The sequence below is a fragment of the Gavialis gangeticus genome, unplaced genomic scaffold (genome assembly GCF_001723915.1).
Source record: "Gavialis gangeticus isolate Ggan-Ray unplaced genomic scaffold, GavGan_comp1, whole genome shotgun sequence".
Lineage (NCBI taxonomy): Eukaryota > Metazoa > Chordata > Crocodylia > Gavialidae > Gavialis > Gavialis gangeticus.
The window spans coordinates 25709705-25737452 of record NW_017729008.1 but is presented as its reverse complement, the minus strand read 5'-3'; the positions used below and the strand labels follow the sequence as shown (position 1 = coordinate 25737452).

The 27748-nt window shown below is 39.5% G+C and overlaps 1 protein-coding gene across 1 annotated transcript in view; it reads left to right on the top strand.

The window, feature by feature from the left end:
• The first annotated feature begins 2327 nt into the window (after positions 1–2327).
• PCLO (piccolo presynaptic cytomatrix protein) overlaps positions 2328–27748 on the top strand; it is a 767182-nt gene continuing 741761 nt past the window's right edge. The window contains exons 1-3 of the mRNA XM_019509333.1: positions 2328–2334; positions 2693–4029; positions 17579–19003. Coding sequence (XP_019364878.1) covers positions 2328–2334; positions 2693–4029; positions 17579–19003 — 2769 coding nt within the window. The remainder of the gene's footprint in view (positions 2335–2692; positions 4030–17578; positions 19004–27748) is intronic.

Here is a 27748-nt window from a genome sequence, read left to right as displayed (position 1 = left end):
TGCAGTTTAGATACAGTCTGTCTCCATCATCTATAAATGCTGCGTGTTTATGGAGATAGGCAAAACAAGTCCAGTCTGTGCAGTAAGCATGAAGTCTGGCAATGTGAGGAAGTTTTTATCCTAGATTCTCAGTATGGAGGGAGTTCATTCTTATGTTAAAAATACTTAAAGTATGAACAGAAGAATAGTATTCTGGATGACACAACATGTTGGAATACTGAACATCAGAAATGAGTTCTGTGACCCAAAGTGTTTCCCTGTATTTAGCCCATATCTGAAAAAAAAAAATCTTTTGCTGCTGTGTATTGGGAATTGCAGCTGACATTATAATTTCTGACTTGATCTTTGTTGAATTCTACTCAAGTCATTTAAGATTTTGCATTTTAGGTCACTGAATTAGCATTAAGCTATAGTTATGTCCATCACTTAGGAATGTACCATTGGTTTTTCTCTAAACCTTTTGTACTGTTGAACCAAAGCTTTCAAATTCTGTTTCTTGCATATATTCCTGAAATAGACCCAAATGTTAGTTAATGTAAGTTAGTAAACCAGCACAGGTTTTTTGGAGGTATCTACTTAGTACCTCAAAATGACATAGTAGAGAGCAAATAGACCTGCCTGCTACCTAGGGAAAGCTTAATATTAAAAATTTAAAATAACTTATATTTTGTTAAATCAGTTTTAGGGTTTGACTGTGCACCTGATTTCTAGGATGAAGAAGCAAAGCCAATGGAAAGTCTGTTGGCTTCAGTTTTATATATCTGTACATAACTCCCATTATTCAAAGTCACTACCAGGGAGGAAAAATAGTAAGATGTTTACTATTATAGAAGTTACATTATAGAAAGCGGCCTGCTATAGACAATACAATATTAGATGTATTACCTATGAGAGCTTAGCCTGCCTATACACATTCTCATTGGCATTCTAATTAGAATGCATTGGAGTAGACATGATTAATCTTCACCACAACTTCATGTGTATTAAGCCTCCACACATTTTAAAACAGCTGTGGGACGCTTTAACTAAACCTCGTCAAATGAGGTTTAGATAAAATATCCTGTGGCCATTTTTAAATGGGTAGGAGCTTAATAATGTGATGGTGAGGCATTTTAATTAAAGGCCCTGCTCAGGAACTACTCTAATTAAAATGCAGCCCTCCCCACCACTGAGTACATGTATAGGCAGCCTTTCTTTCCCAGAGACTCATTTCGATATTTGAAATAAACTTAAAAAAAAAGTTAGTCTCAGAACTAATAGAAAGTCACTATTTGCTAGAATTTTGAGAGCAAGATGGTTGCTCTATCATTTTCTAGCATTGCTTATTTATTATTGCCATGAATTTAGTGAAAGCTCAAAATATTAATCGGTTCAGGAGTGATCTTTAAGTAGCGTGAGGTATTTGGAATCCAATAAACGCTACTCCTCTTTGTAACTTGCCAACTTATGATGAAGCTCTTAATTAAAAATCTGTGCTCAACCACTTATTTATTGTAGTCCTAGAGTATAGGCTTTTTAAAAATATGTTAAAAGTTATGAAGGATTGCCTATTTTTCATTATCTTGAAATAAGAAATGGCAAATTTGGAAATCTGGGCTATTTTTAATCGATGCTGTGAAGCTGAAGCTGAAAACTGCATGCTTGCAACAGTTGCACAGGAAAAAAATGTACCATCCTCCAGCAAAAGTGCAATGATAGCACTGAATATAACATCACATCACACCCTGTTAGCTAAAGCACAATAGCATTGCATAGAATATTATCACCTCTAGTTATAACCCAGTACAGGAACAAACAAACACCATAACACACCTAAAGATATTTTCTGGACATCACTTCCTTCTTTCTCTAGTTTCATCCACTTTATTAAGAGCAGTGCAAAATGAGGCTGGTCAAAGGGAGAACACCTGCAGACTGAGACAGGCATCTTGTGTTGTCAAACAAGCTCTATTTTTTTTCGGGGAATAGTTACAGTGCGCTTAGTGACAGCTACAAAGAAGTGGTTCTCTTAGCCAGTATGCACCTCATCTTATAGAAGCTTTTTTTTTAATTCATGAATGTCAGAATAAATAAAACAATAAAAGATACATCTATGTCTTGATCTTCCAGTATTTTAGGTGGTAAAATCTCTGCTGAAGATTGAATTGTAAATAAATCCTTAAAAGTTGGCATGAATAGCTAGCCAGAGCGCAATTGCATAAACATTTTCTAACATGTAAAGTACTTTCCTTGAATGAATGGGCTTTGATCTGCTAATCATGGAACACTTCTCTCTCTTTCTCTCTTCTTTGACTCCACCTTTGAACAGAATACCCCAAGGGATAACCATGGCAAGTTAGTCATTTGGGTTTAGATGAAATGGAAAGTCACAGCTTATTTTTGGAGTGCTTCAGACTTGCAATGAGAAAATGCTCTGAGTAAACATGATCCTTGTGTTAGATTATTTTCCAAATACTTCATCAGACAGACCATGACTAAATAAGCATGTAAAGATTACTGGGGTAATAATAAAAAAGATGATCCATATTTTTAAGTCCTGATCTTGCAAATATTTAATTTAAACATCTGAGTAACAGTAATGTTATTCATATGAGTAAAATAAGTAAATTGGGATAGGCTCATACGTATGTTTTATGTGTTTTTTAAAATTTAGTTTCATTATCTTTATCTTTTGTATATTCATTTTCAATAGTAATTGGCACTAATTCAAAATTAGTGCCTTTCATTATATCTATTTATTTATTTTCTTGTTTTTACTTCCACAGACATCCTGAGCCTGATATAAACCACTATCCAAGACAAGCAGGCAAGCCTCCAGATCCAGGGCCATCCACTTTAAGTAAAAGTAGAACAGTAGATGTATTGAAAACAGAGCAACGGTTACCTGGAAGGAGCCCTTCTTCTACTAGTCTGAGGGAATCAAAATCCAGGACTGATTTTAAAGAAGACCAGAAACCAAGTATGATGCCCAGCTTTCTCTCAGAGGCCAATCCATTAAGTGCAGTCACATCGGTTGTAAACAAGTTCAATCCTTTTGATTTGATATCAGAGTCAGATGCAGCACAGGAAGAAGCCAACAGGAAACAAAAAGTTTTTCAGAAAGACCAAGGGAAGCTTGAGGAGCAAAAGGGACCTGCAAAACATCTCGCTCAGCAACAACCTCCAAAGCCAGTGGTTCAGGCACATGGGCCTGTCAAACCAATACCCCAGCAAGTAGGGCCTTCCAAACCAGCACCTCAACAGCAGCAACCTGGGGCAGTTAAGCAAGCTCAAAAACCAGGGCCTGTTCAACCAGCAGGCCGTCAGTCAGAAGAAGCAAAACCTCCATCTCAACTGCGAGGCCCACCAAAATCTCAGACCCAGCAATCGGAACCCATGCTGCCAGCTTCTCAACAGCAGAGCCCTGCAAAACCTGCACCGCAGCAACTGGGCACAACCAAACCATTACCACAGCAATCAGATGCTGCTAGAGTGTCATCCCAGGTACCTGCTCCCACAAAGCCATTGTCACAGCAGCCAGGACCTGGAAAGCAAGCATTTCAGCCACCAGGACAGCAAACAGGTGCTGCAAAGCCATCCCCTCACCAAACAGAGCCTGCTAAACAACCATCTCAGCAACCTGCACCTGCAAAGCCATCTCCTCAGGCGACAGGACCTACAAAACAACCCTTGCAGCAGCCTGGATCTGGGAAGTCATTTCCTCAGCAAACAGAACCTAAGAAACAACCACCACAGCAGATGGGACCTTCAAAGCCACCATCGCAACAGCCAGGAAAGGCACCGTTACAGCAACTTGGACCTACAAGACCACCAGGCCAGCAGCCAGGGCCTGCAAAACCTTTGCCACAAAAACAAGCAACTGCAGCCCAGCCTGCTGAATCTGCCCCAAAGAAAAGCTTCTGTCCTCTTTGCACTACTACTGAACTGCTGCTGCACATTCCAGAGAAAGCCAATTACAACACGTGCACACAGTGTCAAACCGTAGTCTGCAGCCTGTGTGGCTTTAATCCCAACCCACATATAACAGAGGTGAGTACTTTCACACATCAATTTTTCTCTATGGGGCACAAACCAGTTAAAATTTACGATGCTGACTTTATCAGATATTGCCTTACACACTTGATAAGGTATTGCCAGAAAATGGATAGCTGTTAGGAGTGTTGCAAGCAGGCTAAGAGGCTGAGGTCAGGTACAGATATAACACTTTTACTGATGTATAGATCGGTTTCCGATCACTTACCCATAACAGAACAGAAGTTTGGCACACAATGAACACGTCTACATGAGATCCTTAATTCACAGTAATAACACTGTACAGTAGCGTGCTGGGCAAAAGCTGTGCTAATACACTACCGCACACTAATATTAGACCACTGTACAATAAGCATCACTAAAAAAAACGTGCACCGGCACTACTGTGCAGTAACTGTACCTACTGTGCATTAAGTTAGTACTTCATTAAGCGAGTACTGCACAGTAATGAACATGTAGACACACCCACAGACTGGATTAAAAGTGGTGGAACTTGGTCTAAGATTTGCCCTCCCCACCAAAGGGCAAATATGTGGTCTGTTCGCTACAAGTCTAAACTACGCCACTTACAGAAAACCACGTAACTTAGATCGATTCTGCTTCAGGCTTTTGGAATGTCTGTACCCCTTTTGTTTAGGGGAACTTTTTTATTTTTGTTTTGTGTGAAGTAACACTTTTTTGTATTGTGGCCATCACGGCAAGATTTTGTCTCTATGACTGGAACTCCAAGCACTACCACAGTGTGAACAAGAAGAAGAAAAAAAAAGGTGAATGTTTTCCTGCTTGCCCGCCATCCTTTCCTTCCTTTTTTCATATTCTGTTTCTGTGTTTCTAAGCCAGACACCATAGTGTTTTTCAGATCTAGGTGAACCAGAAAGATAAACTGATATAGAAATTGACTGAGTAATAAAAATGAAACAAACTAGCCTGTATTCCTTGCCTCTGCTGAGTGAGATAAGGAAAGTAAACAAATAGTCCAGATGGTGAAAAACAGATTAGATTTTAAAAGATTATTTTTATTCAACTGCCAGTTTGTGTTTAAAATGGCTATAGGTCTAAGTACACTTTGAAGCTCTGTTGATTTACATCTGTTGCTTCACATTGGTTGCTTCAGAATCGTTAGCTTGATGTTCCCTCTGTTATTTCAGTCTGACAGACCATTTCTTAAGAGAAATCCCTCTGTGGACTATCTATATTTTCAATCCTAGTTACCATTCTAGCTGTAATTAGAGACCTAAGTTATATGGAAATAAATTTGTCTTATTCTGATTGGTGCACTAGCTTGAACATATCCCCTTCCATTTAGGCAGAAGGTAGCACAGGGTGGCACTTTGGGGACTAACTAGTTGAGAGGCATGAGCTTATGTAGGCAACAAACCTGTTTCATCAGATGCTAGAACAAAGAATCTGATGAAGTAGGCTGTTGCAAATGAAAGCTCATGCCTCTCTGAATTAGTTAGTCCCTAAGGTGCAGCTATGCACTGCCTTCTTAGCTAGCTTCAGAATAACTTCGCTAACCACCTTTATATTCTTCCACTGTGCATTTAATTCACTTCCAAAGATATAGGACTTCTATTAGTACTTGGGCCTTTATATTTTAATATCCAAAGATGGTTTTAAGTTTGCCTTCCTGTATCCTTTTGGTGCCTCTAATTTTAGGGTTTTTCATGAATTTGAACACAGTAGAAATGACACCAAATTAAAACCTGACAAATTGGTGTGGAAGCAGCAAGGACGGAATGGCGGATTATGCTTTTGTTTTGGGTTTCCTGTTTTAGCTAACTTAGATGGTCAGGAAAGTCAGTAAGAAGCAGCATAGACTAGGCTATAATTCAGAAATTAAACTCGAACATATCAATAATTGTGATCTGCTGTGGAGTGCTATATGAAAGACTGAAAGACAACAAAAAGGAACAGTGATAATCACAGCACTTTATTTATATGTACAACTTGTACTAGAGATATTTTTGGATGCTACCTGGCTCAGAAATGGCAGACTGCATCTGGCAGTGTTGATTATATATTGGTTTTCTGAATGTTTATTAAAAAAAGAATACATCTGTTGTAGTAGCCCATTTTTAACACACTGCACTACTATGCAGAGGCTATCAGCTCACGTTCCAAGATCATTTGAGTCTATTCTTGGGATGCCCAGGGTGGAGATAGCTGGAGTTGATGTCTGCAAATTTTTATATTAGCAGATAGATGAGTTATGCTTTACTTCCAATTGAAGGGCATGTTGAAAGGGAGTAACCATGAACTTTTACTGATGAAGGGGGATATCAGGGGTTGTTATTTTTAGGAAAGTGTTTTCTTAGGGTAAAAAGGAAACTACTAAAGCATTTTGGGCACAGACAGACATTCAGACATCCATACCCCCACTCTACCTCATGGCGCTTTACATAAACTGCTGTGAGTTAGAGTGCCTCCCCCTTCCCCCTGCCCCAATGCAATAGTTGTTTTCCTGTTGGTTCAGGGGAGATTGAACCTGCCCTCCTGGCCAGTGGGATTGAGCCTGCCTACAGCACCCCTCTCCCCAGCCCCACTCCCTCCGTGCCCCCCCCTCCCCCACCCCCAGTTCCAGGGCTGTCAGTGGGAAGGGGAAAGGGAGAGGGAGGGAAAGAGCAGCTCCAAGCTGCTGGCTGAGGTTTGCTGCCCTGCCTGAGTTGGAGAGAGGGGGTGGAACAGAGCCCCCCTGCCTTGTGGGCTCCCCCCAGGTACCCTGGATGGGATACTGGGGAGAGCCGGGCTGGATCCGATAGGTGAAAGGGCTCTGTTCTACCTCTACCTCCACCTCCACCTCCAGCTCAGACTGAAGAGCAAACACCAACCAGCAGCTCGGAGATGCTCCCTCCCTCCGCCTCCCTCCTCTCCCTGCATCAGACCAGCCCAACACATGAAAACTTACCCCTAGGGAACACAAGTTCCCAAAGGCACTCTAAAGCAGAGTGCCTTCAACTAATACCTCATTTGAAGACGATTAATTTTTCATGCAATTAGCCACTTTAAAAGTGCTTTGCAGCCACGCAGATATCATGGTAGGGGCCCAATCATGTGGAAAATTTAACTTGTATAAGTGCCCTGTATTTAAACCATAGCCCCTGGTAACACTTCCAAGTCCTAAGTATGGGATCTTAAAGTTGGATCATAACACCGGGGAAAAAATGAGATTATTGTCTGGGTTTTGAACGGTTTATATTAAAAGAACAATCTATAAATACTGTTAATGAAAAATCTTTAACCAACCACAGGGAATATTAATTTGTTAGTACTGATATTTGATACAATGGGAACACAAAATTTGGTTTATTCTTAAAATGTCAGATTAGCCCTTGGAAATATTAAAGACGCTTTGAAAATTAATTTAAACAAAACTGTCCAAGAGTTACTGAGAGGAGCTGTAAGTACTTGAACATCCTCTTTTTTTTTTTCTTTCTGTTAGGCAGGTACTATACTGTATGTAAAACTCAACATGCTGAGATGACAAATACAGCTTCATTTAAGACTATCTGATTGCATACATATGTAAAAGGAAATTTGAATTTCATATCATACATTGAAATAAACATGGGTAGTACATTTTATTCCACAATGAAATCATTTCAGTAAATGAAACTACTTCACTTCTAATATATTCAGCTATTAGTTTTATGCTGATGATTCCCACATATACCTCTCCCTTTCTGCTCAGATGCACATTTATAACTGTCTCACTGAAATCTCATTCTGGCCTTCTTGCTGCCATCTGCAATGGAACAGAGAGAAAAGTCAACTCCTTACTTTGTTTTCCATCAAGCCCTTCTTTCTGCCTGCATATTGCTCAACATTTTTCTTTATCACTTTTTTGTTTTCCAATTCTGCCAAATTTTGTTGCATCATCCTTTATGAGATATTGTGCATTCTTCTCTTTCCATCCATCTGTTTAAAGATTAGCGGTTATTACTGGTCATTATGATACATATAGAAGTACATTCTGATTTCTTGTGCTGTCCTTCAAACCTTGTTCAGTTTCCTGCTGGAGTTCTCAGTTCCTGTGCACCTACCTGTCATTTAGCAGTAACCTTTGCATTCACCATTTCTGTTGTATTTTTTGTTTTTTTTATCTACTTATGTTTGGCATTAGTTATTAAGGTGAAGCCTTTATCCCAAAATTATCAGTCCCAGCAGAAGGGAAAATTAACCTACAGTGGAGTAAAGGTGCAGAATGTAAGATTTTCTTCATGTACTTCTGAATCATTCCTGGGCACAGCTGTTATAACTGCTTCCATAGGGCTTTTTGGCACAGTTTTTTTTTGTTAAAATAACAGGTTCTGGATCCTGGCAGCAGTAGGGGACCAAATCATGAGAAGTACTTCCCAAGTACGGTAATTCTTAAATTTCAGTGTCCTTAGTGGGGTAATTCCTGTATAGGCATCAACATGAGGTAGATTCTGGGAAGCATTTCAATGAAGAAACTAGTAGTTTTGCAAACTATAAAGCAAATTGGATGCATGGTTCAGGCTATGTACATTCAAAACTATTTAAAATACACTTGCTCTATGAAGCCTTTTCAACTTTATTCACTAGAGAAAACTTTATAATCAAGGCCAAAGGGATAACTCTGATGCTAGGTGGACAGATTGTCATTTGGTCATCCAATGCTCTGCCTGAATTACTTAACAGTGAAGACTTCCTATTTTGTACAATGCAATCTAGACCGAAACACACCATAAATAACATGTGTTTGCTAACATATGTCCCTGTAATCTGTTTAAGTATTTATACTCCACTGATTGCCATAGTATATGTGTGCCTAGCACCAATTATATAAAATAAAATAAAGCCCCAAACCATACACTAAACATAGTTCTCCCTTTTGATCTCTCATGCATACAAATTTAGATCAAATGTGTACTTTTTAATGCAACTTACTCCCCGCCCCCCCAACCCCTTTTACATCTTTTACTCTTTATTTTCATTCATTTCCTATTGTGACAACCATCATGACCAGATCCATGATCTCCAGTACAGCATGGATTTGAGCATAAGTAGTTCCACTGACATGAGCAAAGAATTCAAAGGGAGTACTTCTATAGCACTTTCCTAATTTTCTTTCCTGCAACTGGGGCCAAGAATCATGTTCCTCTATATCAGCGATCCTCAATCAGGGTTCCATGAGATCCTTTTAATGGTGCTGTGGGTTGCAAATGCCTGGGTTGCATTTATCGCATGATAAACCCAGATATTTCAAATAAGGATATATAGCAACCAAAGCATTCTGACTTGTGGTATTTCTGAGTTCTGTGCAACAGAAAACATTGCTCTTTTTCTATAATTAAACAGTAACTGGATGGTAAGAGCTGGCAATTTCCAAGGGGTGCTTTGAGTGTAACAAACTTACAAAGGCTGGCAGTGATTTATTTTCTCTTTTCCTAGAACTGGGACCAACATTCATATTTCTCTGTCTGTTGGACTAAATGTATATCTCTTATAGCTGGTAGCTGTAGTAAATACTCATTCTCTGTGGTCCAGAAAGAATGCAAACTAACACAAACTAAGCAGTAGTTTGCACTATGATAATGCAAACTTAAGTTCTTTACCCTGGTAAATCCAAAATGGTAGATTGACTGGAGCTATAAAGCTTTTAATTCTGTAGGTTCTCTTTGAGACTAGTGAGTGTACAACGCAGGTCTTTCAGGGAGCTCACTCACGGTCTTGACTAATATTTTTACATAATTCTAACTTTAGTTCAGCTCAGTCCATGGTTTATAACATTCAGGCCTCTGGAAGGCATTACAATTAAGGCATGGTTAACCTGTTAATTATGCCTTAATTCAGGAGTGGGCAAAATATGGCCTATGGGCTGGATCCAGCATGCCAAGGGATTTTTTTTTTTCCGGCCTGCAGTGGGTCCCTCAGTCCCACCCAGCCCAGTGTGGAGCCAGCCTGGGCTGTGGTGTGTGTGGCCAGTCCTGCCACTCCTAGGTATGCAGTGGGGCTTGGGATAGCATGGCGCTTGGGACAGCACGGCACCAAGTATGCAGTGGGGCTTGGGACTTCATTTCCTGGCAACCCTGGTGGTGGCAGCTCCTTCCAGGAGCTTCAGCTGCTGCTCCACTACCTGAACACTTCTGCCCATCTGATCTGCACCCACTGCTGGAGGGTGGGACTTGTGTGGGCAGGATGATTGCTTGGGCAGCTGGGATGGGGCTGTGAGAAGGTGGAGAATGGTGTCCAACAGCAAGGCAGGCAAGTGGTGCTGGGAAGACCCTGGGATCTCAGGGCAGTGACAACATAGGGCTGTGCAGGCAGGAGATTGTGGCTCTGCTCCACCCCATGCTGTCACCACCCTGCAACCCTGCCCCTTGATCCCAGTGTCACTGACCCATCCCACTCCCAAACACTGCTGCCCACCTGCCCATGGCCCCATCCCACCTAGGAAGTTTTGGTGAGCTGTTGAGGGGTAGGGGGGCCTGGTCTAGCAGGGTTCCTCATTTAGCATGTGCCTCCTGTGCTGCATGTAGCATGCTCCAGCTCACTCTAGGGCCTGCACTGCCTGAGGCATGCAGGTTGCATGGGCGCTTCCTACGACAGCAGGCAAACTGCATTCAGTGCCCTGCCAGACTGGCCCTGCATGCCAGCTCTGGAGTGCACAGGTGGACACTGCTATAAATGAACACCTGTACACAGCCTAAGTCTAAGCTTTATCACAGTGGTACAAATAGCTTTGGCAGAGCCAACCTGTATAAACTTAGCCTTACAGGGTGATTACTGATGGGGACATAAAGTAGGAATCATAAAATAGAAAAGTTGTAAATGTTTAATTCCATCTATAAACCTCTGTAAGCAGGAAGTGTGGACAGAATGAAAATAAAATTGGTCCTAGAGTTTTAAATGTAAAATATTGATTCATATTCAGCTCAGAATTGCACTGGGGAAATCTAGATTAATACCAGGGTGACTGACATCAGACGACAGTCTGACTTAAAATTCTTCATTTAGTTATCCAAAACAAAACAATTCTTTCACATTTTTACAGTGAAATCATCCAGTAGCAAGAAATATTTTTTTATACTCCAAATAACTAGAGTTCCTTTGTTACTAAACTGCAGTTTGTACTATATTAAGTATATAGTAAGTGCAGTTTGCGCTTCTGGATTTTGGATTAAATTAATCTGTTGGCAACTCCTTTTATTATGCTTCACTAGAAGCAAGACCCACTTTATATTTTTATCCTAGATAGATTTTGTTGGGAAAACAATTATGATCCTTAAATGAAAATTTCTGAGGAAATACAGAGTATTTTCATTCATTATGACATGTTCCTTTTAAGTATTCTAACCCCCATCCATTACTCTGTCTTTTGGCAAAGAAGTTGGCACCTCTAAATTGTTGTTTTAAGTTCAGGTAAGAATTGTTTTGGCTTCCTGTTTCTATCATGCTAAAGATAAATGTATAAAAGCATTTGAAGTAGGGTGAACAAATTCTGAAATGTGGCAGGAAGGAACTGATAATTTAAAACAGTAAATACAAGGTTTTGAGAAAATGACCTGTAGTTCAAGACTTTCTCCTATCCAGTTTTTAGCACAAGTAAATTATAAATTAATCTGCATAGCTAAAGATGTCAACTGCAGAGAGCCATCTGCACCCGTATTACTGTTGCTCAGCAACTGTAATTTACTACTACAGTTAATCATGTGATTTGAGATGCTGTTTTCTGGGTAATCACTGAGCAGGAAGTATGGTTGAGTCCTCTTTTAAACAGACAGGATAATCTGTTGTCAAATCCCAGTGAAATTCCCTTGCTTGGATGCTTTTTGTGAAATGTAAATTAACTTTTTTTTGTTAACCTTTTGTGATCTACACAGTAGTTTGGTACTTGTATCTCTTGTTAATCATGCAGATGTTCTCAGTAGATTAAATCTAGACACAGGTAAATTAAACCAATCATCACATCCTAACCCCTATAGACTAGGTACAGATATTCAGATATCTTGAGGCAGAATTGAGCTAAGTTGCACAGTTTTCCATAGGCGGTGTAGCTTAGGTTGGTAGTGAACAGAACACACGTTTGCCCTTGGCGGGGCGGGGGGCAGGGGGTGTGGGAGCAAAGCATAGACCGGGTTCCTCCATTATTAAACAGTTTATATATGCCGAACTTCTGTTCTGTTACAGGTGTAGACCAGTTTCTGATCACTTATACCGGTAAAAGTGTAATGTCTGCACCTGGCCATAGTGTGTCAAATTATGATTTACAGTAAAACTCTGTTATCCGGCATCCCCCAGGAATGGGGGATGCCAGTTAATCAAATATGCTGGTTAATCAAATGTGCAACATCTGGTGCACTCCCCGGCATCAGTGGGCTGGTGGACAGGGAGTGGGGACCCCCCACAGGCTGCTTTGCCTCGCACAGGTTGCTTTGCCCTGGGCCATGGGCCAAAGAAGGGGCAAAGAAAAATTCGGCTCGTGGCGGCGTAATGGGAAGTCCTCCAGAAATGGTACTTCCAGTTTTGCTTTTGCCACATCCCTTGGATGCCAGTTAAAAGAGGTTTCCGTTTAATAAAGTGCCGGCTAACACAGCTTTTGCTGTAGTTCTTAAACAATACACAAAGCAGTTTAAAACATATTTTCTGTATGGGAAATTAATTTTCATAGACTCATAAGAAAAACGACAGGCAAAAATGAGCTTATCAAAAGATGGTGCTCATTATTTTGTTTTATGATAGCTCTTATTATATAAATAATGACATTTTAGTACCAAACATGCCAAAAGGCCTTTTTGTACAGTATAAAGTTTTGCATTATTAATTACAGCCCTGTGCTTTAGTATGTTTTAAGTTTGTGATAAATGAGAGGAAGTGACTTTTTATATAATGATACAATTCAAATATCTTTACATTGCTGTAGTTTAGGATTAAATTGTTTAAAGGGGCCTTTTTAAAAATAGCATATGGTAGTGTTCTACAACTGCCCCAAAATTATTACCATGCATACACCATGGGTGCGTCTACATGTGACATGACATCGCCATATCAACATGCTATGGCAACACAGAGTCTGTGGGCATCTACACGTGACCCGCAGCTACTTTGCTGTAGTGATATGCTCCCCTGGTATAGCACACAGCTACAGCGAAGTAGCTGTTAAAAATAACTGTGCGCCTTGTGTATGGCACAGTATGGGCTGTTACTGTGCCATGATTTAGTACTTCCATAGTGACACATAAATATAGTTCTTCAGGGCCCTGTGAGATATAGTTCTTCAGGGCCATTTCTATAGTTAGAAGTGTGGTTATATCAGGAATAGTGTGCTGACTTAGGCCCCAAATTGCAAAAATAATGTTTCCTGTGCCTCATTAGGAAGTATTATTAATCGCTATGCAGACCTGACCATATTTCAAGGAAAAGAAGGCTTATTTTTAGTATTGTACAGACTACTTCAGATGAAAAGGACATTTTCAATTGGACCTTTCATCCCTGTTTTATTTGTTCTGCAGTTGAACTTGCTCCTCTGCTCACTACAGGATTCAGAGACTTGTCATTTCTTATCTGTTGCAACTACACCTATTTGATGCAGTGTAAACTTGCTGGCTAATCTGCTGTTTTATCTTCCTAGTTTAGTATTATCTTGTTTAATTTTTATTCTTGAAATAAAATAAAGATTCGTCTTGGTGTCATTAGGCATCATAGAGGCATGTGTGTGTTCCCAAACCGATCAAAAGATGCCCACATTTTGCCTCTGCAAACAGACTGAATACACACAGAAAGGCAAGCTGCTGAATTAGGCACTGGTGCAGTTATTGTCCGATCACTTTTCATGTACAATACTGCTGGAAAATAGCAAATAAACTCAATTTAGAATTCTTATTTTTTAATTAATGCATTCTTTAGAGAGGTTTTTATCATTTCCTCAGAATGCATGGCTTATTAGCATATACAATACACTTTCTTACTTATATATTTGTTTGTTATTTTGAATTGACATAAGAGGGAGAAAATCTGTGGCAGATGACAGACCATTCTGTCATAGTTCCAAAAATATTTGTTTAAAATGTAAGGCAAAGCATTTGAAGGTTGAGATCCTATGTACTGGACACATGTCCTGAATCCCACTGGATCTTTGAAAGGAAGAAAAAGGGTAATCATATTGTATGGTTTCTGTGTCCTTGAGGTTTCAGTTTAGATTGGATCAATGATCTTTTCTTTAGAAGCATCCACTATTTAAGAAAACAATTTCTCTGAATTTGGAGTGCATGTTGTGGATACACAGGACTTTTAAAAATGACCGTGAATACTAAAAAGATCAGTTTGGGTTTTTGGCTGTTAGAAGACTGTTCAGGCCCTCTGTCGAGGCGTGCAAGTGTTTTGTTTTTTCCCCATGCGCATTTTCTTTGGGTTGGTAGGTTCTTGTTCACAGTATTTTGCCAGTTTTTTCAATAAAATGTCTGTCTCTAACTTGTGAAAAACCATCATTGGATACAGCCTAAATATACTCCCATTTAAATCAACAGCAAAACTCTCTGACTGCAGTAGAAGCACAAACAGCCCCATGATTCAATGTTGTAGTTAGTAAAATGCAGCTCTTAAAGTATTTTATTTTGTGACTCTTTTAGTTGGAAATCAGAAAGCTGTAGTGTGTATGTATTTTAAGAAGGCAGGTATTGGTTTTAATAGTACTCAAGTTTTAGCACTGCATTCCTCCCACTAAAGTGCATGGGAGGAAATTATGCCTAAAATGAAGAGATTTAAAAGCAAAAAATAAAGTAAAACTTCCAAATTTTCCTTTTAAAGTTTAGTCGTGGGAGTTGCATGCTAACTTTTCTTTTAAAAGTTTTCTTTTGATCCATAAAATAAAATAAACACATTAAAATATCAAATGAAGGCTTAAGGTTTAGTACGTTGCTGGCTGCAACACAGGGTTAACTCCTGTTTGTCTATTAGGCTCAGATTATGTACTGAAAGCAGGCTGGACTTTAACCATATATTCTACTTACCCTTTACCATAACATATGGGAAAGAAGGCATCTGAAGAAACTAAAAGACCCTCAATTTTTTAAAATGTCATTAATTGAAATAAAACACAAGGTAAAGGAAAAGGTAACGCCTTTTCTACAATGTTGTTGCGTGTCATAATTTAGGTAATTTTATTATGGAAAAAATTGAAACTGCAGAAGGTCCATCCAAGGATTATACACTTTTTAAATAACCAAAGCAGGATTTAAGTGGCACCCCTGTTCAGTTGTGAATTTTATTCCTTTATTCACTGCAGAAATTAAATGTTTTATTTTATTTAATCAGTTTCTTACTTTGAAGGCTGTTCAATCATAAAATGTTGGTGTTGAAAATGCTGCTGAGAGCTGCTTAACATGGTCTAAGACCATGTTTTCTGTGAAAATTAAAAAAGAGAGAGAGAAGAAAACCTAATATTGGTGACAGTATTCTGTTTAGTATTGCTTTGGCTATTGTAAATCTGTGCACAGAGACTGAACGGCATTAGCAGGATAAGTACAATGTACCAATGCAGCCATGGCCTGTTTTAATTTTAATTTCCCCATGTGCAACCTGAGTTTAATTCAATGGGAACTGCATGCATGGTGTAAGAGCTCAATCTGTCTTTTAATATTTCCTGTATTGCAGCCTTGTATAATTTCCTTCAAAGGTAAAACCTTCACCATGCAATATGCCCTAGCTTTCATTTTATGGCATGGTGAGGGCAAGGATTTGTAATGGAGGGATCAAGGTGCTTGAATCTCTATCTCCTATGTTAAGAGTCAAGAGATCTATTAGAGAATTATGTATCAGTGTGATCTGCTCTGTTGTGCAGCTCTTATTGCCCTTGGAAGTTCAGCTCACTCAGAAGAGGGGATGTCACTGGTTTCCCATCTGTACCTATGCCCTACCTTCCCCTTCAAAGGAATTAATGAGCATAGAAAAGCAAAAGATAAATACTATAATGAATAGCACTATACCTCCTCAGCTTTAGTATTATCTGGAAGTTGTCTCATCAGAGATAATCTCATGTCGAGGAGCTATCACTTCACTTTGCCCCCTGCAACATTTCTACAGGTGTTTTTTCACCTTTCGGTAGAAATGAGAACTGTTGGAGATGTGTGTTAGGGGCAAAAAAGGCACCATCTCCCCCAGCAACAGTGAACCTCTGGCAGTGGCTGCTCCTGCTGTTCATTCCTCCTCACTGTGGGAGTTGGAGCTGCTCCAGGGAAGGTGCATAGTGAGGGAGGAACCTCTGCATGCATGCGTGTACACTCATGTATGTACAGTACTGTCCCAGGTACAGAATTGATTAGTTATGCCTCTGAATTTCCCCCTTCAAGATCTCTAGATCTGAAGACCAGTTGGGTGGATTCTTTTTAGGGAAGTAATGCAATGCTTTTTCTGTTCCACTCTTTTAAGTAGTGTTATAAGTGTATGAGAATAAAAGAAGGATGCTCCAGGGGTTGGGGTGCTAGCCTTGGACTTGGAAGCTCTAAATTTAATTTCCTGCTCTACCACTTTCTTTGAGGTGGCAGGCAGGTCACTTATACCCAGAACACAATTTAGGTGCCTAACTCCTATTTCACTGAAAATTAGGGAGAAAATTGGAATATAGGTGTTTTAAATACTTTTGTGCATCTGGGCTTGGATCTTTTTCTGCCGCTGTTCCTTATCTGTAAAATGGCGTAGAAACTCTCAGTTGTTTTGGAATTGTAAGCCTAAAGATTGTGAGGAGCTGCAGTACTGAGGGCCATAGAAGAAAACTTAACTTATTTTTACCTCCCTTCCCTTCCCTGGAGGAGCATATAATGAGTATATGGTAATTACTCTTGGATCCCTAAGCCTAGTAACAGAATGATTGCAGGAACACCTAATTATGGTTTGCCATCAATTTTTAGGCAAAGTTCCTCATTGATTTCAAATGAAGACTTGTGCTCAGAAATGATGGCACAATGCAGGCCCATGTAAATACATGGGATTCATTAATGCATCTCTGTACCTAATTCTGTATGTACAGATAGAGTACCAATGTGACTCGTGCCCTGTAATTTAAAGCATTACTAAAACTATAAGCTAGATGAGGATCTTGATCTTCAAACAATTAAAGGTAATTATGCATTTACTTTTGTTCTAATGATTATAATTATGGCTTTCCATCAAAATACGTTTGATTTGCCAAACTATTTTAGGAGTGGCATTTTGGGATGGTCGGGGAAGGGATGCAGGAAACAATGCCGCAGATAAATTGGTGCTAGCAAATTTCTAGAGTTTTTCCTGGTATTGCTATAAGTTGATCCTCCATTGCTTAATTTTCTGTAAGTTGCTAGATCTGTAAAACAGGGCTGAGAGCTTAGAATATAAGAATTAAAAAGTGAATGAGAAATTCAAGCATTTGGGGTGGGGGGTTGTTTTGTTTTGTTTCTTTGTACAGCAGTATTCAATTGGTAGTGTTTTACCCCCTTTATACTCAACTTTCCCCTGGAATGCTAGCACAAAATATTGCTAGTAATATCATGTTTACTACATTACTGTTATATTATCCTAATCATAGTTTTCTTAATTCTTTCCCCTACAGATAAAGGAGTGGCTCTGTTTGAACTGCCAGATGCAAAGAGCACGAGGTGGTGACTTGGCTCCAGTTCATGGTCCTGGACCACAGCCTCTTCCACCCAAACAGAAACCTTTCCTTCCGCCTTCAGTGACTAAATCACCCGCCCAACCCCAACAGCCTGTTCAAAAGAAAGATGTTCCTCAAAAACCTGACCCTTCCCAGCCACTGGAATCCAAAAAAGCCCCTCCATTGACAAAGCAACCATCAATGTCTGGCTCTCCCCCTGTAAAATCAAAACATCCCCTCACTGAGCCTGTTATTCCACAGACCTCTAAGCAAATGGAACTGCCAACAAAAACTGACCAGGCCAAGCCAACTTTATTTCAAGATAAGCAAAAGCAACCAAGTATACAAAAGCCTACACCTGACACTGTGACTACCTCTTCAGTACCCAGTCCAAAACAGGATTCAGCAGGTCCCAAACCTCCACCGACCCAACAGAAAGCAGTGGATCTTCAGAGATCGGAAACTTCCAAGTCCTTGCAAGAAACGTATCTGGCTGGGGAGAAACCTCTGCTGCCAGATTCCAGAAGCCTACCCCAAGTGTCTCAGCAAAAATGGGATCCCAAACTTGTTTCTCAGCCTGGGCCTGGATCAGATGTTAAAGGTCAAAAACCTGTTGGGCCGCCAACACAGGTGAAAGAAGACCCTAAGAAGGTACAAACAAAAGCTACCCCAAAGATGGATGCTAAGCAGGTTCTAAAAGGTCCGCAAGCAGCTGTAGGCCCCAGGCCTACTCCAGGGCAGCCACCACCCCCACCCCAACAGCCTCAGAAAGCTCAAGAGCAAACAAGGCGTTTCAGTCTTAATTTGGGAGGAATTACTGATTCTCCCAAACCTCAACCTACAACTCCACAGGAAACAGTTACTGGAAAACTCTTTGGCTTTGGTGCTTCAATCTTCAGTCAGGCATCAAATTTGATCTCCACAGCAGGTCAGCCAGGAGCTCAGTCATCAGGACCTTCACCAGGGCCTGCTGCTAAGCAGCCCCCACCTCCCTCACAGCCCCCTGCCTCTCAAGTACCATCCAAGGAGTCCAGTCAGGCTCAGCCATCTCCAAAAGCAGGACCTGTAAAAAAAGATGCCAAGCCTCCTGTGATAGAAAAACCAGAGCTACCCAAAGCTGATAACATTTTAACCATGAAAGAATCTGAGTTAGAAAAGAAACTGACTGTGGCTAAAGACAGCAAGCCTCCAGTTGCTGAATCCAAAAAACCGTCTGGGCCACCCGAACCACAAAAAACTACGCAGTCTAAATCAACTTGTCCTCTTTGTAAAACTGAACTAAATGTTGGTTCTAAGGATCCACCCAACTTTAACACATGTACAGGATGCAAGAGCATTGTGTGCAATCTCTGTGGATTTAATCCTACGCCACACATAGCTGAGGTAAGCAATGGCATTTGTATTTACTCTATAAAAGCAGCTTGTTCACTGGTTTTCAGTTACCAAATGGTTCTGAACCCTGTTAATGCTTCATTTTCTAAATAGATAACTGTACTGTGTGAAACTTGGTGGATAGTAAAAAGCTACTTGGAATACATTTTCTGCAGTACAGTAGATATCTTGGATTTGAGGTAGAAACAGACTTAAATCTTGGAAATTAGTGCTATGATAACATGGTAAATGATTGCACCCGTTGTTTATAGTTCATTTGGGGGTAAAAAGTCTCACTTATTGTCAGCATAATGACATTATCATGTCTTATTTCCCTCTCCTTGTATTCTGATCAATGTGTTTGCTTCAAGCACTTCTTGAATTAAGGAATGTATTAATTGTTACTTTTACTCAGGGCAGCCTTTGAAGTACTTCCTAAATCTGGAGTTAATTTATACTTTCATGTTTCATTAATTATATTCTGGCTTGGGACTCTTGTGGGGATATTCATTTTGATGTATCCGTTTCATAGCCTGAGTCATAGGGATAGATGGGTGTAAAGCAGGATTGAGATGGGCAAAGATCACAAGGTCATTCTACTCATCAAACAGATCAAACTGGAATGGCTTTTGCATTATTTTTATGGTTTCTAAAGAGAAATAATGAGACATTCTTTATAACTCCTGTAACCAGAGATCTCAGAATTTTTGAAAAAGCCAATTGTGTGACCATTGTTATTCTTTTCTTTACAAAATCTTCTGTTTAAAAATAGGGGAAAGGACACTTTATGTTAACAGATGTATATGGCTTCCATATTAAGCAATCAATTTTAACTTGATAGAAGCAGATTACCAACAAGATGCTTATAGATATTTCAGAAGCATATGTCAGTTCACCAAGCAAATGTGCAAAGAATGAAACGGTAGTGGGTATTTGATGTCTGAGCGTATAAACTAAAACGGACTGTCTTAGCTAAACCATAAGTAATAGCTTAGGTAGAAACCAGAATAGTGAGAAGACAGCCATGTACCTTGTGTATATGCATGAGGGTCTCCTGGGTTAACTTCCTAATTGTACTTACCAACTTCAGCAGTTTGAAAATCATTAATCAGACCACCTCTATCAAAATCTCTCTGTATCTCGTGTCTATCAATTTTTTTTTTCAATCTAAAAGCAACATTGTCCTATAGAACAAGGATGTGACAGACAGCACATAGCTGGTTTATATTCTCTGACATACTCTGGCAAATCTGTGAATTTTCAGTGGAAAGTGGACAGTCTATTTCCTTTGTAGATTAGAAAGGAGGAACACTTAGAGATGTGAGAGCAAGAGCAGAGGAGACATTTTCACACTTGCTGTCTGAGTTCCAGTCTGTAATTGCCAAACTCTGCAATTTTAAACAATGTGTCTCTTTCAGAATCTTTCTGTCTCTTTTATATTGAAATCAGGATGTGTTTTGATTCAAAAAACAATACAACATCCAGCTAAGAAGTTCCATTTTGAGGTTTCACAGCACACTAAGCGAGTCCAATTGATGTTGTTGCATCGCTTGAAGAATTGTTAGCTGACTTCCAGCTGAAAAGTGAGATGGATTTGATTACTTGACCAGAGGTCCAAATCGTATTCTGGATAAGCGAGCAGTATAGCTTTCATTCAGTTACAGGGCAAAGGATCAGGCCCAAAGAGCCCGTAAATGCATGCTGAGTTGAGAAATACACAGGATAATATCAGCTTCTTGTGCACATCAACCTCAACTATTTGGACACAGAAAATTCACTGGGCAACCAGCTGTAATAGTTCAAACACAGTAGCTAATTCTTACCAGTGGGGGTGAAGAGGTACCTTCTTATAAGGATGATTGGTGGGTTCTGCCCACACGTAACCAAAAAATCTTTTAAAAGAGTAGTTCTTTCTATGAAACTAGTCAAATAATGCCTCTTTATACAAGCTAAGAATCTAGTCCAGAATACCTTTTCTTTTATAACAGAACAGATGCTCTTTTTTTCCGATTTGTTGATTCAACAGTCAAATAGATATTTACTTAAATGGTAATTTATCTGGGAAACAAACAACCATGAATGATTAAATAAATGACACTTGATAGATTTCAGACCCGCAGGGCCATGTGAACTCTGGTACATTAGCACAGTATTCTCATCCTACCATTTGCTCAATGGGAAGCAGCATTGCTTACCAGCTCTTTAATTAGCTTTTCTGTGGGTTTCCAGCTCAGGTAGTTGGAAGCAGTTCTATTTTTAGCAACTGAACACAAGAAAATTGCAACTGTAGAAGCTTGGAAATGAAAAGAGTGGTAACAACCATTTTGTGTGTTTAAAACTCAGTCTGGCTCTTCAGAAAATACAGAATGGGATCAGAGCTGGGCCATTCTACTGTACCCAAGTTTGATGAGACAGAGGGTCAGAGGCATTCCTTTAAGTACTGTGGACATTAACTAGAACGGGGATGTTTTTGAAAAATAAGAGGTTAATTAGAGAAAGCCATAAGGAAACCTAAGAAATTAAAATGAATAGAATCCATATGGAAGTAGTAAAAGAATTATATTTTAACAAGTCACTGTTTCTGAACAAAAAGGAAGCAAAATGGCAACGGTGGGTTTTGTAGATGTGTAATGATGGCAGAAGCTATATGTGTAATCTAATGGAAATGCCAAGGGAGAAAAAGAACTGGAGTTCTTTAACCTACAGATGGCTGTTGAAATATCTGTAGATACTATAAGGAAAAATGTGGTCTGTCTGAAAGAATTTATTAGGGTGTAAAAGAAGCCCTGTTCAATCTGTATTAAGGAAATGGCAAGGAAATGTTTTTTGTTTGTTTGTTTTTGGAGTGGAAAATACATTGGAGGCATTTTAAAAATGATTGGATGTTATTCGAAGAGTTTACAGAGAACTATAATTCTAAGAAAAGGGTGGTAGTCAACTACATATATGCATGTTAATAAATGACTAATATGTAGTAGATTTACATGGAGAAATAGAATACTTATTTTTACATTCATATTTGAAGGATTCTTTTATGTATGCAACTGTAGGACATAGTTGGCTTCAAAACTAGGGGACTGGGCTTAGGTGACCCAGGGGTTTCACTCACTCCTGTATTCCTGCATGTATAGAATTCTACAGTTTGACTTATAAATGAAACTTTAATGCTTCTATGCCTTGGGGGTTCCCCATATTTTAATTAACATTGCTGAGTAATAATCCTCAAATGAAACACAAAATGATTGGTGGGGAAGTGGGGCAAGTGATTGGATCATAGAGTCGTTGATCCGGGCAAACTTAATATCATGTAAGCCAAGTATGTAAGAAGATTCAGGAGAGTGGGGTTGGAGTGAAAAAATGTTTAAATGTTTTTGTGCCTCACAAGAAAATCTAATTTAAAGAGTAATTATGATGGGGCTCAAGATAAACTTGGAGAGTTAAACTAATGTTTTGTAAGTACCTTTTTCTGAAGCAGTTGGTACAACTACTACTGCCTACCTGGATAGATGCACTTCTGATATAGCAATTCCTATTTTCCAATCTCCACTGAAGTCTGAATGTACCAACTGTTGTATTTAAATGGACCCAAATCAGTTAAGTCTGATACTACATTCCACCAGGTTTATCTCAAACTGGTTTCAGACATTTTCAAACTGGTTTATGTGCAGTGCACATCTGTTTCATTACAGGTTTAAACCAGTTTCTGATCACTTAAACTGGTTTATGTGTAATGTCTGTCCCTAGCTCAGGACATCATCTAGTCCAGTCCCCTGCTGAAAGTAGGACCATCCCCAGCTATATCATCCCAGCCAAACTAATCCAACCCTAGTGAAATGAACCATACAGTTAAATGTCCAAATACAGCTGGGTCTCCTGAAAACAAGTTTGCAGCAACATTTTAAAGTACAGAGCCATCCATGATAATAATGAAAATATCTGAAATGAAGTATTGCATAATCTGAGATGATACCCATTGCCTCTTTATAATGTGATACGCACAGTGATAGCTGCCCATGTGATTCAGCTTTGAACCATTTTCAAGCTTTTCAAGTTTCACTGCTTTTTAGAACTTTATAATTTTCTTTGTTATGTTGGGTTGTGGATTTGTTTAAGAAATAGATGGCATCTAAATGACCTAACCTACCACTGGATGTGCCTACACGAGACACTAAATGCACAGTAGCTTAATTCTACTGTGCATTAGTGCACCATGGCAAAAGCTGTGCTATTGCACTGATGTGCAGTAAAATTAGTTTACTGTGCATTAGTGTCACTAAAAAGGCATGTGTCAGTGCCACTACGCAGTAACACCAGTTGTTATTATTATTATTTTAGTTAGCAGTTTCATAGTTAGTAGGGTCAGAAACGACCTGAGCAGATCATCGAGTCCGACCCCTTGCCATGGCAGGAAAGAGTACTGGGTCAAATGACCCCAGCCAGGTGTTCATCTAGCCGCCTCTTAAAGACCCCCAGGGTAGGAGCCAGCACCACTTCTCTTGGAAGTTGGTTCCAGATCCTAGGTACTAAACTTAAAGTGCCATACTACGGTTCATTAATGCATGTGTAGACATGCCCACTGAAAAGGATCTGCTGATTAGAATAGAGAAACAGAAATCTTTACTGTCCCTAAGAGCTGAGTGATTGTACAGTTAGAATATTTTACTCATCATTTAAAGCTATTGTTTAAATTTTGGTTATACGAAAGTGAATGGCAGCCACTTTGTTTAATGGCAGCCACTTTGTTAGGCTGAAATAGATGGGATTATATAATGTATGGGAATTCACCACAGATCATAAAATTTGTATCCATAAACCAATAACAAAATCATGAAAACTGTTAACAGTATCCTTTTATTAATGGTAGTATCTTGTCTTCGAGCCAGAGAAAAATTAACCAAGCATAAGGTATGGAATGAATAATTAAAGCAATATTTCTTCATTATCAGCACAAAATTCAATTAAGTTTACTCCAAATGGGGTATTCTCACATTTCATAATGATCTGTGATTCTTATTCAACTTGAATAGTTTTTATGCTTAAAAATATATCATTGAATAACTGATCTTTGGCCACATTTTTCATGACATGGGCACATACCTACATTGAAAGAAAAGAGGTGTAGTAAACATTGATTATGAGTACATTTTAAGAGTACCTAAATACCCAGTTTCAGATATGACTTAGGAACACAGGGGCCTAAATCACATTAACTTTCACTTAGATTTAGTAGTAGTAGTATTAGCATGAAATTATCATTAGCATTGAATTAGGAGTTGGGCACCTAACCTACTTAAGCACTTTTGAAAATCCTGAGAGCTTCCAGTTAGCATCTTTAAATACCTAAATATCTTTGCAAATCCTATGTACCCAAGGGCTAGATTCTCATCAACTCCTAAGACAACTGAGCAGGGCTTAGGCATTCTTAAATCTCAAAGAGTGCTTCAAATTGACCCTGCTCAGTGACTGCAAAACTGCTGCTGTGCCAACATTCATTGTCTCTATTTGGGCCTGAAAAGATCTCTAGTCACTAGTTTTGGGTTGCTGCACAGAAGCAATCTAGACTAATACTATACATGTTGCACTCCTGCCTAAGCTTTTTTGTGATCCAAATTGGTTTGGAGTGGGGATGAAAATGGGGAGAGACTCTGATTGTTTGTGTGACAGTCCATGGGAAGTGACTGGTGCTGAAAGCATGAATACATTTCACTAGAAAACATGGTGGTGCTAACCTTCTCCCCAGGAGCCCAGATGCATGGGCATCTGGAATTGAGAGACCTGGGTTGTGGGTCCTGGGCTGAAGGGGGTTCAACCCTACCCAAGAGAGTGCATTAAACACTGGGGTTGTTTAATTATGCAGTCATTTATTTAAAAAAAAGGGGGGGGGATGGAACAGAACACCACAAACCACTTACAACAAGGATTTTGGCAGAAAGGTGTCTAACCCAAGACCTCCCTCTTCCTCCCAGTGAATTTCTTAACAGATCTACACTTCCTTCGGTATGCTTTCTCGGTCCCATAACTTTTGCACTCTTTGCTGCCCAACAGGCCTGCTTCAACAAGAAGGGGGCGGGGGGGTGCCCAGTTTATCTCATACCCTGAAGATTAGGGTATTCTAGGAAGTGGGTGATGTAGGTTTGAATCCACTCAAGGTGAGATGGGCCTAGAGCACAGGTTTCTTACTTCTCTAGTAAGTGTTCTTGCTAGTAAGCTATTGAGCAAAAGACAGTAGTGCTAGCAGACCTAGCAATATGCAAGAGCAACTGGGGGAGTGCTGTATCTTTATAAGAAACTCAGTGTTTCTGTCTATTACAGAGTTCTGGTTCAGGTAGGTAACTCCACTGGAGTGATTTAGATCTTGATATTAGGGTGGTGCCTCCCTCAGTTCAGATGCTGAAGCCCCAAGGAGTACTGACAAACCTGGTGGCCTTTCATTCTTACTGATGATTTGTAGACCTCCTACTCAGCAATGGCATAATGTGAATCAGCTGTGGGAGATGCAGAGAATGAAGATATCTATGCACAGGAAACCTAACTGCATACCCTATTGATCAGGAGCAACATTTAGGGCAAGATGTTTAATTTTCATGTCTTAGAATGTGACAATGTTAGGTGCCTTATAATTCATTTAGCATCTGTCCCTACAGCGCTCTAAGATGTGCTGGTGGAGCTTTACAGGTATTGGAATACCAGCATAAACTGTCCTCCTCAATTTAGAGGTAGATTATGCCAGCAAGAGAATGCTATTGTATGCATAGGTGATACCAGTTTCCCAAATGAAATAACTAGAAAAAGAAAAAAAAACCCATATTTTACTTGATGTAATTGCTTGTATACTAGGAATTTTGTTAGGATAAAAATATTATTAAAAATCCCACTCTGGAACCATATTGCTTTACTAGGACAAGTTTTAGTCTATATTTTAACACTTGGGTACTTTTCAAAATGGTATTGATGTGAAATTTGTTACTATCTCTTTCTGAATGTCACATTTCTCATTTATAGCCCTCTTTTGCATTTGGATGTGACTGGGAAAAGCACTGAATTCACTGAAATTCTGTCAAAGGCAGTAGAGCTCTGTAGGGATCTGTCTGCCTAGATGAAATTTCAGAATTTGCTTAAGTGTTGGTAGCTTGGAGAGTTTATTACTAGACGGGGAAACTCCTACAAAGCACAAATGACCTTGGCTTTGAGGGTGGGCAGGATGGGGGAAGGGGGGAGAGGGGCAGTTACTTGCCTAGCTAGTGATGATGTCAATTTATTATTGGAGTGTTTTCTTCATAAAAAAAAATGCTTAGTTTTAATAGCCATGCTTCTTTGTGGGAAGAAACCTGTTTTGAATATTTACTTGGAATAATGATAATATTGAATATGCTCTTTTGAGAACTTTTAAAATGAAAATACTCCATTTTCCAGTTGGAAACACATTTAAGGCATTTGTCATCAGGTCTCTGACCTGTCTGTGCCTGGCTTCCTGTAATAAGAAACCTGATGAAGAATTTGAAAGCTTACCTAATTTTATCCTGACTACATAGTTGGTCCAATAAAATAATCCCCCTAATCAATCCTTGCCTTGTACTTTTTTGCATTTGGGTGGGAATATATACAATACCCTTTCAGTGGAAAGATTAAGAGACATTTCTATCAAGAATTTATATTGTCTCCATCATGGTAGGAAATCTATTCCTACCACAACCTTTCAAGGAAAAGAAATGTTACCCATTTTGGACAGCAGGAACTAAAGCAGAGGCACACAAAGGCTGCTTACAAATGTGGCAGTGGGGAAGTGATGCTTTAAGCTTGGTGTGCCCTTGCATGCCCAGAGGAGTCATTGCAGTAGTTTGACCTGGCTTGTCCAATGTCTGTATAGGGCTTCAGTGAGGCTTTTTGGTGCTTTTACATAAGTGATTGAATCAGATTTAGATAACAGCACCAGAAAGCTGCACTGATTTACCCAATCTATACAGATTCTGCAGAGCCGAGGCGAACTCACACTTTGCCTCCTCCGATAAAGCACTGTTTTTGCGGGTATGTTTTCATGCCTGTTAGCTCCCACAATGACTTGTCAAAAGTTCCATGGAGAAGCTTGTGGCACAATTTGGATTTCAGGATCTAGGCTCTCTCAATATCTGTCCAGTGCCTAACCACAGGAACCTTCTTTTCCTCCTTACAAATTTTATTCCTTAACGCACCTCTAGGTTTCACCATATTAGGAGGAAATATTGCCTAAATTTAGAGCCTTAAAAAAAAATAAACAGTGCTCCTTACAACAGCCACTATGTGTTTTGCAAGGCCAGGTGACTTTTGTTAATCATCATTGGTAATATTAAATTCAAAGGGCTGACTTTTTAACAATGCAACAGATACATTAACTGTTCCTGTCTGCCTAGCCATTCTTCCCTCCAATAGGAATTCATACATACTGAATTCTTTCTCAGTAAAACTTGTCCAACTCTAGATTTCCTAGCACCTTCCAGCATGAAAAATGCTTACACAGCATGACTAGCATACAGCTTTGAATGCTACTCCTGAACATCCACACTCTCTCGCTCTCTGGTATTAGGAAATCAGACAGCCTGTGGCCTACAGCATTAATTAGGGTCAAGCTGAAGTCTGAAACCTAAAGTAGATAATCTGGAAAATTACTGACCTGGCCTTGAGTCAGATGATTTTCTTCACTGTTTTTTCATCAGGCATTTGCTTGATTATACCATTATTCTGACACACACACACACACACACACACACACACACACACACA